This window comes from Talpa occidentalis, unplaced genomic scaffold, assembly GCF_014898055.3.
Source record: "Talpa occidentalis isolate TD23 unplaced genomic scaffold, MPIMG_talOcc4v2.1 talOcc4.15, whole genome shotgun sequence".
Classification (NCBI taxonomy): Eukaryota; Metazoa; Chordata; class Mammalia; order Eulipotyphla; family Talpidae; genus Talpa; species Talpa occidentalis.
Genome location: NW_023601543.1, coordinates 21,959,543 through 21,977,274, shown reverse-complemented (window position 1 = coordinate 21,977,274; position 17,732 = coordinate 21,959,543). Strand labels below are relative to the sequence as shown.

At 37.6% G+C, this 17,732-nt stretch overlaps 1 protein-coding gene and 1 pseudogene across 5 annotated transcripts in view; one reads left to right on the top strand and one right to left on the bottom strand.

Annotated features, from left to right (window-relative positions):
• KLHL13 (kelch like family member 13) overlaps positions 1–17,732 on the bottom strand; it is a 162,481-nt gene that overhangs the window by 103,199 nt on the left and 41,550 nt on the right. For 4 of the 5 annotated variants that reach the window (XM_054695594.1, XM_054695593.1, XM_054695596.1 and 1 more), the window contains exon 2: positions 1,158–1,231. In XM_054695594.1, the coding sequence (XP_054551569.1) occupies positions 1,158–1,207 (50 nt within the window). In that variant the 5' untranslated portion in view covers positions 1,208–1,231. Of the gene's footprint in view, positions 1–1,152; positions 1,232–17,732 lie in introns of those variants that run through there. The other variant, XM_037512040.2, reaches the window with a different exon arrangement.
• LOC119245540 (ribosome biogenesis protein NSA2 homolog) lies at positions 3,434–17,420 on the top strand (annotated as a pseudogene).

Genomic DNA, 17,732 nt, shown 5'->3' with positions numbered 1-17,732 from the left:
TGATATAGACCCTTCTATTCATCCGTGTTTAAACTTTGTATACTCAATTCACCATAGGTGAGTCCAACATCACCTACACATACGTTATTCCTGCTATGAGTTTCTGACCCTCTGTGTCTCTAAGCAAGTCTGCCTTATAGTTCCTTGCCCAGATAATACACATTCCAACAAGCAAGAACCCTTCATCCAATGTTTCCTTAATGGAATTAGTATAAATTTGAGTATAGTATTTATCAAATAACACTGACTATATATGCCCCTTCCTACTTCAACTTTCCCGCTCTTTTCATGTTGTTTTAAGATAAATGTATATTTTTCAAATATATCAGAATTCAAAATAATTTAAATCCCATATTTACATTTCAGTACTAGTATTGACATACCACTTATAATATTTACCAATCTCTCTCATGCATCACACACACAAACACACACATACCACAGTTACTTAATCCTCAAAACACCCCTGAGATGGATGTACTATTATTGTTCCCATTCCACAGATGAGGAAGATAAGGCACAGCGCAAACATGAAACTTACATAGGACTACAGAACTAGTTCATCAGAACCATGATATGGGTAATTTCAGCATATTATTTCAAATGTTTCATGCAAACCGTACAATTAAACTATGTATTGGGAATAAGGAATATTCTTTCACACCTATAAAACAAAGTCTATGTTTCTTTAATGCATGAATTTAAAATCCTAAGTAGTGAGAAGTTCTGCTTTTCTCATAATTCCCTGGAAAAAAGTTTAACTGAATTTTTAATGCAGAAATAAACACACAGTCGCAGGACAAAACAATTTTTAAAAATACTTAAGACATCTATTCTTAAACAATGAATACCTGTATTTATTCATTGACATACTTTAAAATTTTAAATCACTAGTTCCTCTGATTGAATTTAAGCACTCACAATTGATACCAATTGTGATTTCTAGTCACCGTCTCTTTTTTCAGTAGTTCAAACCACCTGGCCACTAACATGTTCTTTATTCCATCTTTGTCAGTCATTCTTTTATTCACTCATTTAGCAAATACTTATTATTTTATGCCAGGTATCCAAAAAGTATCAAATATTTAGGTATATAAACAGGAAGGAGAGACATTATATAATTTATAAGGTAAATTGTTTCCATAAATACACCATACCGGTTACGGAGTGTTGCGGCAACTGATTCCCCTCTATGCAGATGATCCATCACCTCTACAAGTTGGATAATGACCTGTTCAGGAAGAAAAGGAGCCAATATTTACTATGACAATCAACACTAGAAATTTCAAATTATACTGCCTTTGTAACATTTCATATATTTTGTGATAAAAAGGCAAAAACTATGTCCATGTATTAATACCCAAATTTTGCCTTATGAAAATTAAGAGACTGAATCTGTAATAGTCCAAATAGCTACAAAATTCAATACTGAATCATTAAATAGTATTGACTAAATTTCATCTGAAATCATTAGCTAACAATTATTCTTGGAAAAACAACTAAATAGAGAAGGAAGTTGGATTAAACCTAAAATCAGAAGATCGGAGGCATATGCTTGAAGTTGGGTTAGACAAGAGAAATTGGAAGAGGTGTGGCAAATTTTTGCCATGTAGATACGAGAACACACAAATTCCCATGTTACCAGTGGGAATTGAGGCCTGAGAAATCCACAATCAGACTCCACAATTTTAAAAGTTGTTGGACAAAATAAAAGATAGGAAAGTATAATGTTTTGGAATCTTAATGACATAAAACATTGGGGGATAGGAGTAATGTTTTCTTGACCTGGAGTGAGTTTTTGTTTTGAAGGAAATTTTGTTTTTGTGGGAACAGGACAAATAAGTTGTTGGAAACTGAAACAGATCTAATACATTTGGTTTTAGTGCACTATATTGGAGATGTAGAATGTATTTCGTGTATTTATTCTATTTATTTAAAATATATTGAGAAGCAAAAATGTGTATTTTAGAAGATGTGGTATAATCACTTAAAGATCAGGATACATTCTGAGAAATGTGTTGTTAGGTGAGTTGTCTTTGTGCAAATGTCACAAAGTGTAATTACATAAATTTATATGGTGTTGCCAGCTATATGCTAGACTATATGCTATAGTTTATTGGGAGCACAGTCATATAGGCAAGCCTGTTTTTGACTGAACTGGCATGAAGTCATACCTATGTATGTACACAGAAATACCCAATGGGATACTACTCTGCTATAAAGAAGAATGAAATCTTGTCATTTGCAACAACATGGGTGGACCGTGGGGTATTATTCCAAGTGAAATAAATCAGACAAAGAGAAATACCACATGGTTTCACTTATATGTGCAATATGAAAACAAAACTCATAGAGAACAAATTGGTAACCACCAATTGGTAACTCCCCAAATTGGGGAGGCGATGGAAAGGGGGAGTTATATGGGTGAAAAGGATCAAGAGATACTACCCTTAACATCAGGCAGCAACATGGATGGAGCTAAAAGGGATCATGCTCAGCGAAATAAGTCAGAAAGAAAAAGAAAAATACCGGATGGTCTCACTCATAGCAGGAATTTAGAAAACCTAAATAAGAGACCAGGAAAAAGACTAATCAATACAAAGTAAAAATCAAAATCAACAAGTAACTATAAACCAGAGACACACTATGGGGGGGGGGCGGGGAAAGGAAGGACTAGAGTCAAAATAGGGGGGGGTGCAGTTGTATGGGGAATATAACCAAAATGAAAATGCATACATTGTGCAAAGATGAAAAAAGATGGAAGAATTATATAAATAAAATATTTTTTAAAAAAAACTCAAAAAAATAAATAAAATGTACCATTAAAATGGCTAAAATGGTAAAATTTTGTTATGCATATTTTATTGCAATAAAAGAAAAAATGTATATTTTACTTAAATTTTTCTCAATAATGTGTTACATTGGCCAAATAAAAATATTCAGTATGCAATTTGGTCTGTTATTATGCCTATTATAAAACAATATGGAGACCTAAAGTATTAAGGTAGAGAGTAAAAGGTTTTTCCTTCATTGTTTCCTGCCATCTTCCTGCCTCTTAAATTCGGGACAAAAGCAAAACAATAAATGGCAAAAAAAAAACCCTCTATTTCTTGGGGTTTCATAACTACAAAAAGGAAACAAATCAATTGACAACACATCATTTATATTTATTTGCACAATTTTTCTGTTTATAAATCCGTTAATCCAAATAAAGAAATTAAATGTCTTAAATAAAATTTAAAAATTTAAGCATCTCAAAATCAATTGACATTTGACTTACCTTTCCTCCAAGTGTTTAAGTGGTGAGAGCATTGTGAAATGCTGAGAATTTTTCATTTATTTGGGTGACACAAATTTTATAAGATATGCAAAGCGAAAAACATCTATGTCTAGATTACTGTTAGGAGTCTGGAGATGTAAAGATAAAAAATTCATGCTGAAACTGGAGCCCCACAGCGTGGACTGCAGGGTAAGACTGGATCTGTTGCCCAAATCGGCTAACCAAGAGCTACTGGAAAAGCGGACAGCACCAGAACTTGCTGCCTATCGGCTGCTCCTCCCCCAGGTACCATCCGGATTTTAAGTGCAGAGCCCAAGTGGAAGTTTCCTGCTGGCTGCCCAGCAGCACCCAGGCAGTCCAGTAGCAGAAGGCTGCAGGATGGCTACATGGAGGTCCGGTGCTAGTGGGACCTGATGTCAGCCAGGTGCTGGCCTTTTTATATTTGGTGCCTGGATCATAGAATGGACCAAGAGGTGCAAGCAAAATGAACCAATCTGTTCATCTGCTCATTAGTTAATTAGTCGGCAGCACCAAATGGGCCAACTGGCCCTAAAATAGTCCAATCAGTCATTTAGAATTGAAAATGGTCCAATAGGGCAAGTATCAACTAGGGTGGGGGACCGTGAAAGAGGATATAAGGCAGCGCAGGAGCTGGCTGGGGACACCCACACTCTCGAAATCCCACTCTGTTCCTGGTCTCCAAAGATGGAAGAAAGAAGAAACATGCAGCAGCCGAGCTCCTAAGAGAGAAGGCAGAGAGCTTCCCAGTAACCAGGCAGATGCACCTGCCTCCAGTCATGCTGCTGCCACTGCCACTGCCTGAGAAGAGCACCAGAGGCTAGTGTATCAAAGGGTTGTTTATTGCTGGTGTGGACCAACAACTCACGAAGAGCTATAATGCTGGGATTTCTAACACCACCTCTGGTGACCAGGTGACTGGCCAACACTACTGGCCAGTGCTATCCAACAGCTGAAAGGTAACCGGAACTCTGTTATCTGGGTCAATTTCAAGAGCTGTTATCATGGTGTATCACCCAGCACCACTTCCTGGTGCTGCTGCCTCCATTGCTGTTTGGTCCAGCATCTGGTGCTGTCCATCCTGACCTTCAGACTCTTGCTGCAGACTGCTTCGGAATCATGTCCGTGGCCCTGCCTGTGAGCACCTCCAGCTGCCACCATGAGATGGATCCTGGCCCACTGCTTGCCAGCTGCCATTATCTCCAGGCCCTCATGGGCAGGATGGCACCACCTTGGATGACTGACCATTTGTTTGGGACTTCTGGACCCTGTGGACACTATCTGGGGTGAGAAAGCCTGCCACCTGTGGCCTTAGAAACTCTTTGTTTCACATGTTTATAACGCCTACTACTGTTGTTCCCTGAGCCTGAGTGTTCTTGCAACTGTGCGCACAAACCCACAAGACAGTGGTTCAAAACCCACAGACAGTGACCTGTCCTCTACCTGGACACTATCCTGCTATAACCCCTGCTATAGCACCCCACATCACTGCTTCAATGCCCCTTTTCACCAACGGCATCTAGCGAAGAACATACAGGTGTCCAAATTAGGCCTGCAAAGTTTCTCTTAATCCCATTGTACCTCTCAGGGAGATTCATCTCTCAATCCTACGGCCCATGACTGAATATCTGAGTTTGGGACTCTCACATTCAAATTTCCCAGAAAATAAACATCCAGTTTCCTAAGTAGCAGGCAGTGGGTGACTAGACACAGGACTCCAGCTACTTTTGTAAGGAATTTCAATCAACAGCCCTTATTTTCATACGCATGACTTATTTCTGTCTTCTTCAATCTAGGTGCCTCAAATTTGTAAAATGTTAGTAGTTCTGTGGGAAAAACTAATTGGTTTCTTTTGAGAGTTCATGTAGGAAGAGAAACCGCAGTTAAAAGTTCCTTTGCTCTTAGTGAAATATCAATTACAACCTTCTATCTGTCAATATTCCCACAACCCTGTTCTCTTTGTCCTTTCGAATTTTCCATTTTTTTACCCTCATTTTAGAGGGGTTAGGAAAAGAGGAAATAAGCACATGTGAAAAATTAATGTGGGATTCAATTAAAACCAACTGTTTTTACCACAAAACATATTCTAGAAAATTAACACTGTCTATAATGTGAGGATGAGAGAGATAAGAAATATGGAGAGCCAGTAAGAAACTACCTCCATGGTCAAGGAATGAAATGAGGGCACAGAGTTAAGTGGATAGCCAGGGAGAACTAAGACTTAGGACTGACAGATCACTGACAGAAACTAAGGGATAAGGAAACATGGAAGACAAATTCCATAGCTGGAGGAAAAGGTTATGACATCAAGTACAGAAAAGGAAAATTGTAGAAAGCAAAGAGAACAAAGGCCTGATATAGGCATAGTAAGGTACCATAGGACATACCTGTAGTATCTAATAAATATTAGAAATATAGATGTAGATTTGGGTTGTACTAGAAATTAAAATATACTAATATTTAGCCAGTTAAGTAATGGTTAAAGTGATGAGTTTGGAAACAATACTCAGGTATGTATTTGCCATAAAAAGGTGGGATTAACATTGTTCATTCCAAAGAGCACTTTTGTGCAAGGAACAAGACAAGCTAGCAAAGAAAACAGAGAATTGGTAGTATGAAAACTAAGAAAATTGTCAGACAACTGCTAAGGAATAAGAGGGTTTTGGAAGAAAAGGGATTGGTGGGTAATCAACTTTGATTTTGACAGTTATAAAATCAATGGTGACCTTTTTTTAAAAGAGTAGTTCCAATATGAGTAGGGAGAACCTCATTGCAGTGCTTTGAAAAATAAATTCTTTCAAGAACTTGTGAGGAATTCAAATCCATCAAAAAAAACTACTCTATAGTAAAGGTGGCTTTCACCGGAGTACAGGAGAAGAAATCATTGAATGATTGGAGACAATCAAGTAGTCATTTAGAAAAATAAAGAGGTTATTCAGTACTTCAACTTCATGCCCTCAATAAATTCCAGAAGGATCAATGATTTAAAGGCAAAAAATGAAGTTCTGAGATGGGACTAAACTGAAGACCCAAGTGAAATATTTATCCTCATGCAGTGGATAAGCAGCACCCAAAAACTAGGAACCTAAAAGGAAAATACTGAGATCTGATTATAAAAAAAAAGTGAGAACTCTGTACTTCAAAAATACCATAAAACCAAAGGGCATTTGACAAATTAGGGGAAATAAAAATCACAATGCACATGGCAGACAACAAAGGGCTAACAAAGACCCAGAGACAGAAACACAATAAAACACTACAGTAAAAGTCAGCAAAAGATATAAACAGGAAAAGCATGTAAGATAAAAATCATTAATCAAATAAATGCAGTTAAAAATTAGACACTGTTTTTACCTATGAAACTCTCACACATGCACACACAAATGAAGTCTGTATCTTTTATTAATGATTACTACTATGATTTGGGGGGAACTTATTTCTCATCATATACTTTTCAGTCCAATTTATGTCACTTCCATGAAATAATCAGGATCTAGTAAAAGGAGTAAGGAGTGTTCAGGAGGTCAGAGGAAAACCAGGAGTGCAGAGTAACATAAAGGCAAAATAAAATGGTATAAGGGACCTCCCTGGTGGTGCAAGGTGTTAAGACACAACCTATGAAGCTGCCCACAGCCTCTGCAGCACAAGTTCGATCCCCTGGCTCCCCAGCCAGGGAGCTACTATATGGTGCAACAGACCTCTCCTGACTCCCCCGCTGCTCCCCTCAGCAGTGTGCTTCAGTCGATCTGCCTGTTCTGTTCCCCACTCTGTCTCTGGTGAATCCTCTCACCCCCGGCACCTCCGGCCTGTACCCCAGCTCTTGTATGCATAAATAAATTTTTAAAAAATTAAATGTTATAAGACAAAAGGAGTAATTGAGTGTATCAGATGCTATTGAGAGGTTAAGGAATTGAGAAGTGACAACTTGGTGTGATAATACAGAGGTCACTGGAGACTTTGAAAAGCCTGGTTTATATGGAATGGTGGAGGAAAAGTTGAAATAGTGTCACTTACAGAGAGAATGAGAGGAAAGAGAGGAAACAAGCAAACAACTCTTACAAAGAGCTGTGCTTTAATAAGGGGCAGAGATACAGGTGACAGTTGGAGGGGGATAGAGGGTGGAAGCAGGTCAAAATTGGTTTTATTTTGATTTCATAATGGGAGATACCAGAAAAGGTAACTCTGAATAGCAGGACAGTCACAAAGATGTAAAAGGAAGAACAATACTAAGGTGTGTATATATACGCATTTAGATAAAGAAAAAGCATAAAACATTCATGGAATGATAAATATGAAATCTGGGATGGTACTACCTAGGAGGGAATGCATTAGGGGCTTCACCATATCTAATTCTCTTTTAAGGATTGCCAACAAAAAAGAGCAAACTGTTCAGATCTCGCATAGCCAAATGCTGCTTATGAGAGTTATAGTAATCTCTGTGCTTTTCTGTGTGTTTGAAATATTTTAACAAAAATAAAACAAAAGTGTAATACATTATCCCAGCCCTAAAGTCAGACCTATCCTGTATATATTATATATATATATATATATGTATATATATATATAAAACATCCTATATATATATATATATATATATATATATATAGGATGTTTTCAAAAGATTAAGAAAAAAGACAAGACAAAATTATAGCCAGACATGCACTGTAATTGAAAAGACACACTTCTCCACAGCCATGGTACTGTCATGAGTGAAGGGGAAACTAATCATTACTCAGAGCGCAGCCCCGACAAAGGACTAATTGTGGTTTTACCCTTAAAATATTCTACTTAGCTCACCAGAAATAAAACTAACAAGACTATTTCTAATAGTTGAAGCCTAACTTTAATCAATTTTGCTTTTAAGCATTTAAGTAATTCCCAAATCTAAAATTTCTCAAGAACTTATCATAATGTTAGATAATACAGGTTCCAGTTTATGACTTAACATTTAATTAAAACCCGCTGTCTCCCTCTTTTCTACCCTGTCCAAAAACGAATAGCTTGAAAAATAATGAGATGAGATATGCCTAACCAATTTCACACCATGTAAGGTAAGCCCTGCTTATGAACTAAACTGATATTATAGAAAAGAAATTTTAAGAATTTGAGTCTGTCTTCTAACAAAATTTTGATAAGTACTTTGCAAAGAAAGTCACAGAAAAGATCAGTGAAAAGTGTTAAACATTACAAAACCAAAAACCTACAAAATGTAGGAAAACTACATAATTATGCTTTTCTGAAATCAAGCTATATATAGCAGTACCATTAAAAATTCAAAATCATCTTGAAATCATAAACTCTGGAGCTTATGAATCACAACTGTATTCTTTAGGAAATTGTTACACAAAAGTTAATTTTGAAAACATCTCATATGAGACTAATCATTCTGCTTTCACACCCAAGACACCAAGCATACTCCCCACCACCATCACTACCTCCCACCTGTGGCACTGAAGAGGTTCTACCCTTAAACTCTTGAACAAAAGATATTAAGCTGACTGGTGATTTTTCCCTAGAGTGAATCTAAAACTGGCTAGGACTATGTGGTATGTTCCTACATGTGCACCCCTAACAAAATGGCTGTGCCAACGAAAGGTCACATTCACAGCCAAATTCGGAACACACCTCTGGAGTAAGTGATCAGCATGCCTGATTTCCTTCTGGCCAGTATTTCGTGCTACAGCTAGAAAGTCCAGAAAGTCAGAGAGGTGTAATAGCCACTTCTAGGTCTAAACTCTAGCCAAAAAGACAGGATCTCCATGTTACACACACTCTACGAAACATTTTTATTTTACTTGTTGCAATCAATGAAGCAATAAGCCATTGTCACCACCAGAGGGGTCATTACCATATTTCTCTTTATTACTACAAATATACACCGTACCCATGCAGTTCCATGACTTTTGCAATACCACTTCTACTCCATATGATCCCTTGATAGCCCCTTTTCATGCTATCACAAATAATAGGTTTTATGTTATCACTGGTCTCATCACTGCAATTGACCTTTATACTGATGTTCAAGTTAAAAGCAAATCTAGCTAATTAAGAGTTTCTGCCCTCTTATTACATGGGTTAAACTTCATCTCACAAACATTTATGTGTCAATTGCCAAGCATAGCTGTCTTCATTTCTTGAAAATTTCATAATGCTACAACTCTTATTTTTATGTGTGACATTGAAAGATTGTTTCACATGGAATCATACCTACCCCTTTGCTACCCTGCAAAATCTTTGACCTAAACTATATACACAATCTCTCTCAATCTCCCTCTCTCTAAAGCTAAATTTTTCCTTATTCACATGGTTAAAGAATAGTGAATTTCCCATCATTCCCCTGCCCGGTCTTATTCTTGGCCTCAGCAATTTACAGCAACCTTTTCAGTCAACACCATTCTGTATAATCCATCAAGCTCTGCTACACATACATCTTGAGAGAGAAAAAAAGAGGTAAGAAATGGAAAGCATGAGTAAGGAAAAATTAAAATTATTATTTACATCAGTGGTCCTCAAAGTTGAATATGCATCAGAATCTTCAAGAGAGCAACTTAAACACAAATTTGTGGGTTGCACCCCCAGAGTTTCTCATTCAGTGGATGTGGGATGGGTCCAGAGAATTTGCTTTTTCACCAAGTTCACAAAGGATTGACACGTAGCATAACAGACTTTATAATCCAGAAGAATCAACTGAAAACTTAGACATTTACTATGGGAATATCAGTTCCACAAAGACATAAATGGCTAATATTTAAAATAATGTAAAATATCTAGAAATAAGCATAAATAGAAATATGAAAGAGTTATAAAGAAGAAAAAAAATTTTACTGAAGTTCATGAAATAAGGACCTGAATACAAGGTTGTCCCAGATACCCAAAAGTAGAATATTCCTATTTGATGTGATTTGGTAGGTATTTGGGGGCAGGGGGGGGCCGCAGGTGGGAATGTTATTACCATAACTGTCATGTGTAGGTTAAGGACATTTTGGCTTTCATGTGGTCTAGTCGGCTACATCATATCCCATACGTATGCAGTAAGCCATACCATCTAGGTTTCTGTATTTACACACTATGACATTTGCACAGCGATGAACTCACCTAGCAATGCATTCCTCAGAACATATCCCATTATTAGTAAACAACTGCAATTTATAAAAAACATTTTGAGCATTCCCAGACCCATTGAAATAAACCTACCAAACAGGAACACTCTACTTATCTGACAGCAAGGGAAACCTGTAAACAGATACACACATACACACACACACACACACACACACACACACACACGTTATCCAAGGATGGAAAAAGTCAAAAGCATAAAGATGTAAATTTCTCTCAAAATTTATATAGAAATTCAATGCAATCACAATCAAATTTGCAAAAGGCCAGAATATTTTTTGTGGAGTGGTGCGGATCTTTTGCATTTTGAACCTATAGTTTATTGAAAAATGTGAACACATAAAAATTGCCCAAATCCTTGCAAAAGAAAAATAAGGCATAAAACAACTTTCCCCAACTGATATTAAAATGTATTATAAAGGCACAAACTGTAGCAGTATAGTACTAACATGGGAATAGAAAAAGGGATCAATAAATTAGGATCCAAAAATAGATATAAATACTGTATCAACTATAGTTGATATAGTTGCAATCAGTATTAAAAAAAGATGGGGCCTCCCTGGTGGTGCAAGGGGTTAAGATGCAACCTACTAAGGTATCCACAGTCACTGTATCATGAGTTCTATCTCCGGCCAGGGAGCTACCCACATGGCGCAGCAGACCTCTCCTGACTGGCCCGCTGCTCCCCTCAGCAGTGTATTTCAGTCAATCCACCTGTTCTGTTCCCCACTCTGTCTCTAGTGAGTCCTCTCACCCCCGCACCTCTGCCCTGTACCCCAGTTCTTGTATGCATAAATAAATAAATCTTTAAAAATAAAATAAATGATAATTCTTTTAAAAAAAAGATGAACTTCTCAAATAGATTTGGGGAGACTAGCTAGCTATGGTAGGAGAAAAAAATTTAAATTCCAACTACATCATACATATATACCACAGATGGATCATTTATATAAATATGAAAAAAATATTTTTAAAGTAGAAAATAAAGAATATATTTTTAATGAGGAATAAATGAGAGCTTTCTAAGGACTGAAACAAAAATTCAGAAGCCACAAAGAAAATGAAAATGACTCTAAATGGCACAACACTTTAGTACACTTAAAAGATAGAGGTGATGGAAGGAGGAGACCTGTGATAGGTAGCAGGCAAAAGTTTAATGTTTGCAATCCATAAAATATTATCAAAAAATTCATTAATATGAGTGAGCAGCCCAGTGGGCACTTATTTGAACAGGTATTTCACAGAAGAACAATAACAACAAAGAGAATAAAGCAGAAGGAAAGATGTTTGACCTCAATATGTATGTGTGTTACATTTTAATGAAATCTACACAGAAATGCAGGGAAGAAAAAAATTATTGCACATTTTACCAGGTAAGGAAATTCACTGGGCTCACCTATTATTGCTTTCAATTATGGCTGAGTTTAAGCAAACAGGTGAAGGTTGTTTTTTTCCATCTCCATGCTACCAAGCCATAATTCAATTTTATCCTCCATGTTCCAAAGGGTAAAATTCTTAAGTGGTTTATGTTACAGTAATCACCTTACCAGAAAGCTGTTTATCCAAGCAAAATGAGATTCACAAGCTATCTTTTTAAAAACATGTATATCTTCAATAGAATGATCAAGTTCCAGGTGACTCTTGAAAAATCTAGATGCAATGCTCTGCAGCATTTTTATTATATTACATTTTTCTACTACTGCAAAGATAAAGACTGAATCATTTAACTGTCTTTGCACAAGAAGCCTTTAAGCTGAGGATTTTGGTTTTCAAATCAATCTACAGCAGAAATCTGAAGTCCAGACTGAACACTAAGAAATGAAAGGATTACATTCTCAGTGATAAATTCAGGAAGGCATTTCTTTAAAAAGAGAATGTATTGATTATTTACTAAAGTAACGGGTCAATATGAATACAAGATGTTTAAAATCCTTTGACTATGTTTTTGACAAAATTTTTGTAAATTTTTTTTAATTCACATGTGAGATTTTTAAGTCTATTTGGTTATATAGAAAATACATTTATGTCAATGCTATATAGCGTTATATAACATATGAATCACATATAATACTTGTTATTCTGACTAAAGAACACACTGAGTTCTGCCCACATGTTCGACTCTTAAGGTTAAATTAAGAACCCTCTTTAACTAAGGTCCACTCCAGGGGCCTCCCTGGTGGTGCAAGGGGTTTAGTCTCAGCATTATGAAGTTATCTGCAGCACTAGTTTCATCCCTGGCCAGGGAGCTACCCACATAGCACAACAGACCTCTCCTGTCTCGCCCACTGCTCCCCTCAGCAGTGTATTTCAGTAGATCTGACTGTTCTGTTCCCCACTTTGTCTCTGGTGAATCCTCTCACCTCTCCACACCTTTGGCCTACACCCCTGCTCTTATATGCATAAATAAATAAACTTTAAAAAAGAAAAAGGTGGGCCTCCCCTGGTGGCGCAGGGGTTGAGCACTGGGCTGCGAAGATGCCCGCAGCCTATGCAGCGCCGGTTCGATCTCCGGCCGGCAGCAATGGTCCCACATGGCGCGACAGACCTCTCCTGCCATGCCCGCTGCTCTACTCAGCCGTATACTTCGTCAGTCTGCCTGTTCTGCTCCCCGCTTTGGCTCTGGTGAGTTCTCTCACCCTCCCACACTTCTGAGTGTACCCAGTGCTTGTATAAATAAATACATAAATCTTTAAAAAAAAAAAAAGAAAAAGGTAAGGTCCACTCCAATATATATATATATATATATATATATATATATATATATATCTCACAATCACTCTTAGAAAAAAAATTGTATTTAATTGAATATATGTCCTTAAAGGTTTATCACAGGCTTCAACATGAAAAAAGACAAAGAATTTCTTTTTAAAAAGATACAATATTGGGCCTCCCTGGTGGCGCAGCGGGTTGAGCGCAGTGCTGTGAAGCTGTCCACAGCCTCTGCAGTGTGGGTTTGATCCCGGCCAGCCAGCGAGAATCCCACATGGCGCAGCAGACCTCTCCTGTCTCGCCCACGGCTCCCCTCAGCAGTGTATTTCACTCAGTCTGCCTGTTCTGTTCCCCACTCTGTCTCTGCTGAATCCTCTCACCCCCCACATCTCTGGCCTGTACCCAGCTCTTGTATGCATAAATAAATATTTTAAAAAAGATAAAGAAAAAGAAATAAAAGATACCCAGGTTGGAAAGGAAGGAATGTAACTCTCTCTGTTTGCGGATGACATGAGCTTGCATATAGAAAACCCTCAGGAACATAGTAAACAACTTAAGAATTAATAAATGAGTTCATCAAGGTTACAGGATTCAAGATCAATATATAAAAATCAATTGTACTTCTATACACTTGAAATAAACAATATAAAATGAAAAACTTTCAATTTCACTAATAATATAAAAGAAAAAAATGCTTTGGAACAAAGCTAACAAGAGAGATGTAAAAGTTCTTTTCTGAAGGCTAAAATCATTCCTAAAAATAAGTAAGATTTAAAGAAATGGAAAACACCCCATGTTCCTGGATTGATTGAATATTGTTAAAATGATTCCCAAACTGATATGCAGATTTCACACCTTTACCAGTATCCCAACTGACTTTGTAGAAACTGCCCAGCTGAAAGATATTAAAATTCATATGGAATTACTTTCAAGGGACCCAGACTAGCCTAAGAGATCTTGAAAAAGAACAAAGTGGGAAGACCAACACGTTCTAATTTCAAAATTTATTACAAAGCAATGGTACAAAGCAATTTCAAATTTTACTACTACTACAGTATAGTGCTAGCACATGAATGACATAGAAGACCAATGGAATGTAACTGAGAGTTCAGAAATAAAGTCAGCTTTCTACAGTCAGCTGATTTTCAACAAGAGTGCTAAGACCATTCAATAAGGAAAGGATAGTCTCTTTTAAAAAAATTCTAGACACATAAGCTTCCATGACATCTTAATGTATTTGTCCCGAACAGCAAGGAAAAACAAGAGAATATGAATAATTGGGACTACATTAAACTAAAAAGCTTCTGCATAGAAAAAGAAACCATTAACAAAATGAAAATACACAATAGTGAATGTGAGAAATTTTTTGCACATCTTATATGGAAGATCTACAAAGAGCTCATACAATGCAACAACAACAAAAAAGTAACCCAATCAAAAAATGGGTATAAGAGCTAAACAGGCACTTCTCCAAAGAAGACACAGACAGCAAACAGGCCCATGAAAAAGTGTTCAACATCACTTATCATCATGGAAATGCAAATCAAGACCACTATGAGATACCACTTCACACTTGTGAGAATAGCAAATATCAAAAGGACCAGAAACACCCAGAGCTGGTGATAATGTGGAGAAAAAGGATCCTTACTACTCTGTTGGTGAGAAAAATATTAAAACTGGATCTATCAAATTATCCACTAATTCTACTCCTAGGTATTCCCCCAAAGAATTCAAAAAACAATAGTGGAAAGGGGTATCTGCACTCTTAGGTTCACTGATGCACTATTTACAACAGCCAAGCTATGGAAACAACCCAAGTGCTCATAAAAGATGAATGGATCAAGATGTGGTGTATATACACAATGCAATACTACTCAGGAAGCAAACAGATAAACTCATGCCTTTTGCAGCAACAGGATGCATTTAGAAGGGAGGCAAGACAAAGAAATACTGGATGGTGTAATTTATATGTGGAATGTAGAGAAACCAAAGGGTCAGATAAAGACAAGCTTAAAACCTAATCTTTGAAAAGTGACTATGGAACTACATATAGCATCCAGGGGCAATAATGAAGTGGGCAGGGAGCACAATGGACTATGGTGGTGAATTTGATGGCACGTGCACTATAGTAACTTCATGTGACTATGGGGGTGATTTGATGGCATATGCACATCAATGACTACACCTGACAGCAGGGGAGGGGTATATCCTATACTTCCAAAATACCAACAACAGTGTAAGCCAACATTACTGCAACAGGGTGGTCCCCAGGAAAGGGGGAGGTTCCCTGCCCCACCCAAGGGAGGGTGGAGCTGAGCAGGAAGAAGAGAAGCTGAAGAAGAGACTGAGGAAGGAAGCAGGATGGAGCCAGAAGGAGACCTGGAGGAGGCTCATGGAGCCTAGAGACACGTGAAGAAACTGCGCTTGTCTTTTGGTCGTGGACTGGGTGACACAGATGTGGGTGAGACCCGTGGGGAGGTGACAATGGCAGCTTTTATCTTGATGTTGATTTTGCTCTTTTCCTTCCGGGCTTGTCCGGTTGTTTGTGACCCTTTTCTGTGGGTCCCCACTGGAAGATGCTTTAGACTTGTAGCAGGCTTTGGGGCCTTGTTCTGGGCCGATCCCATTTGGATGGAGTTTTACCCACGAGGGGACGGGTAACTTTGGGTGCTTCATTTAGAAACTAGACTCTTTGCCTTACCTGTATTGTTTCCTAGTTTTATTAAAGTTCCTTCCCAAAAAAGTCTCATATGTTTTGTGTTAATGCGGCGGATGGCAGAACCCATTTAGAATAGGCAGGTTTGCGGGGCTTGGGCTGCCCCTCTCCCTGTCCTATAACATTACCTCAATACAAATTTACTTTTTAAATTTTTTTTTCCAAATGGTGGTGGGCACAACTGGATAGCCACAGGTAAAAAGAATGAAGGCGGACCCTTATTTCAGATCATATATAGAAATTAACTAAAATGGATCAAGAACTTAAACTTTACAACTAAAACTATAAAATTCTTCCAAGAAAAAAAAAACAGAAGCAAATCATTGTGTCTTCATATTTGTGAAAGGATTCTTAATTATGGCACCAAAAAGCATAAGCAACAAAAGAAAATACAGCAAATTTGGACTTCATCAAATTAAAAACACTTGCATAGCAAAGGGCATTATCAAAAAAAAAGTAAAAAGACAACCTACAAAATGAAAGAAAATATATGCAGATCACAAATTTGACAAGGGATTAGTACCCAGTACTCTAACTCAACAATAAAAAAATAAAGAAAGAACTTGAATAGACATTTCTAAAAAAAAAAAAAAAAAAAAGACCAGTAAGCACATGAAGTTGCTCAACATCACTCATCATGAGCAAAAAAGCAAATCAAATCCACATTGAGATACCACTTCATACCCAGCAGGATGGCTAGTGTCAAAATCAAAATCAAAACAAACCAGAAAATAATACATGTTGTTAAGGATATGGACAATTCATAAGAAAGAAAAATTGATTCCTGGTGAGGACCACTGTCTGTGTCTCCATGTATTTTCTCAGGGCACTCTGATTTACCCCCTCATCCCAAAGATGTGCACAAGATTCACTGATACAGCAGTGATTCCAGCATAGCATGGGTGCCATAAGCTCTATGATGAACAGCGTCATATTGAGAAAATATGAATGAAAATGACTATCGAGATGCATAAAGAGAGAACTACCAAACAAAAGAACCATGAAGACTACACAAGGAGCAGCACCTTCACATCTGCTGGACGGAGAGGGACAGTCCTGAGCTAAAGTTACTTCCAGGAGGATTAAACAAGATTGAAAAGAGAAAGCGGGGAAAACAGGAAGCCCCCCTCCCCAAGTTCGTACCCAGGGAGAAACAGAAGTTACTGAAAGTCATTTGAATGGGAACAAGAACAAAGAAAGTGTGGAAGAGAATGAATATGAAGGTCAGCGTTCTTGGAGATGATGTCATATGAGAACCACCTAAACATGAAACATTCATCAGTCCAATGGGCTTATGTTTCGAGAAGACCCACATAACACATCCTGAACCAAAAGCCACCTTTTGCTGCCAATACTTGGTGTAAAAATAAATCCTTCATCTCCACAATATACAACTTTGAGTGGTATTGCCAAAGGTACCGTAATTGAGGTGAACGTGAGGGAACTGGCCCAGTGACACAAAGAGGCAAGCCTATTTGGGGGAAAGATTCCCAGTTTTCTAACAATCCCAGAAATGAAGGATGCATAAGTGCAGTCTTAACAGTTTGCCGGTACGTTCATACAAGTAACACCTTATAATCATCAAAGCCTACACACCCATCAGGACAGCCACAATTGACCATTGCTGTCATGTTTCTGAACGCTATCACTCAGCCTTACATGACCTCCATCATAGAGAGAACTACTTCTGTTGTTAAAAAAAAACATTAAAAGTGTCCAGTTTACAAATTGAAAAAAAAAAGTAGCAATTTATAATTCCATTCATATGAAATGTGCAGAACAGAGGAATGTAAAGAGACAGGAAGTGGATCAGTATTTGCTTAGGGCTGAGAACATGGAGGTGGTGTGGTGGGTGGGGAGGGGTGCCAGCGAACGGCAGGAGAGACGGTT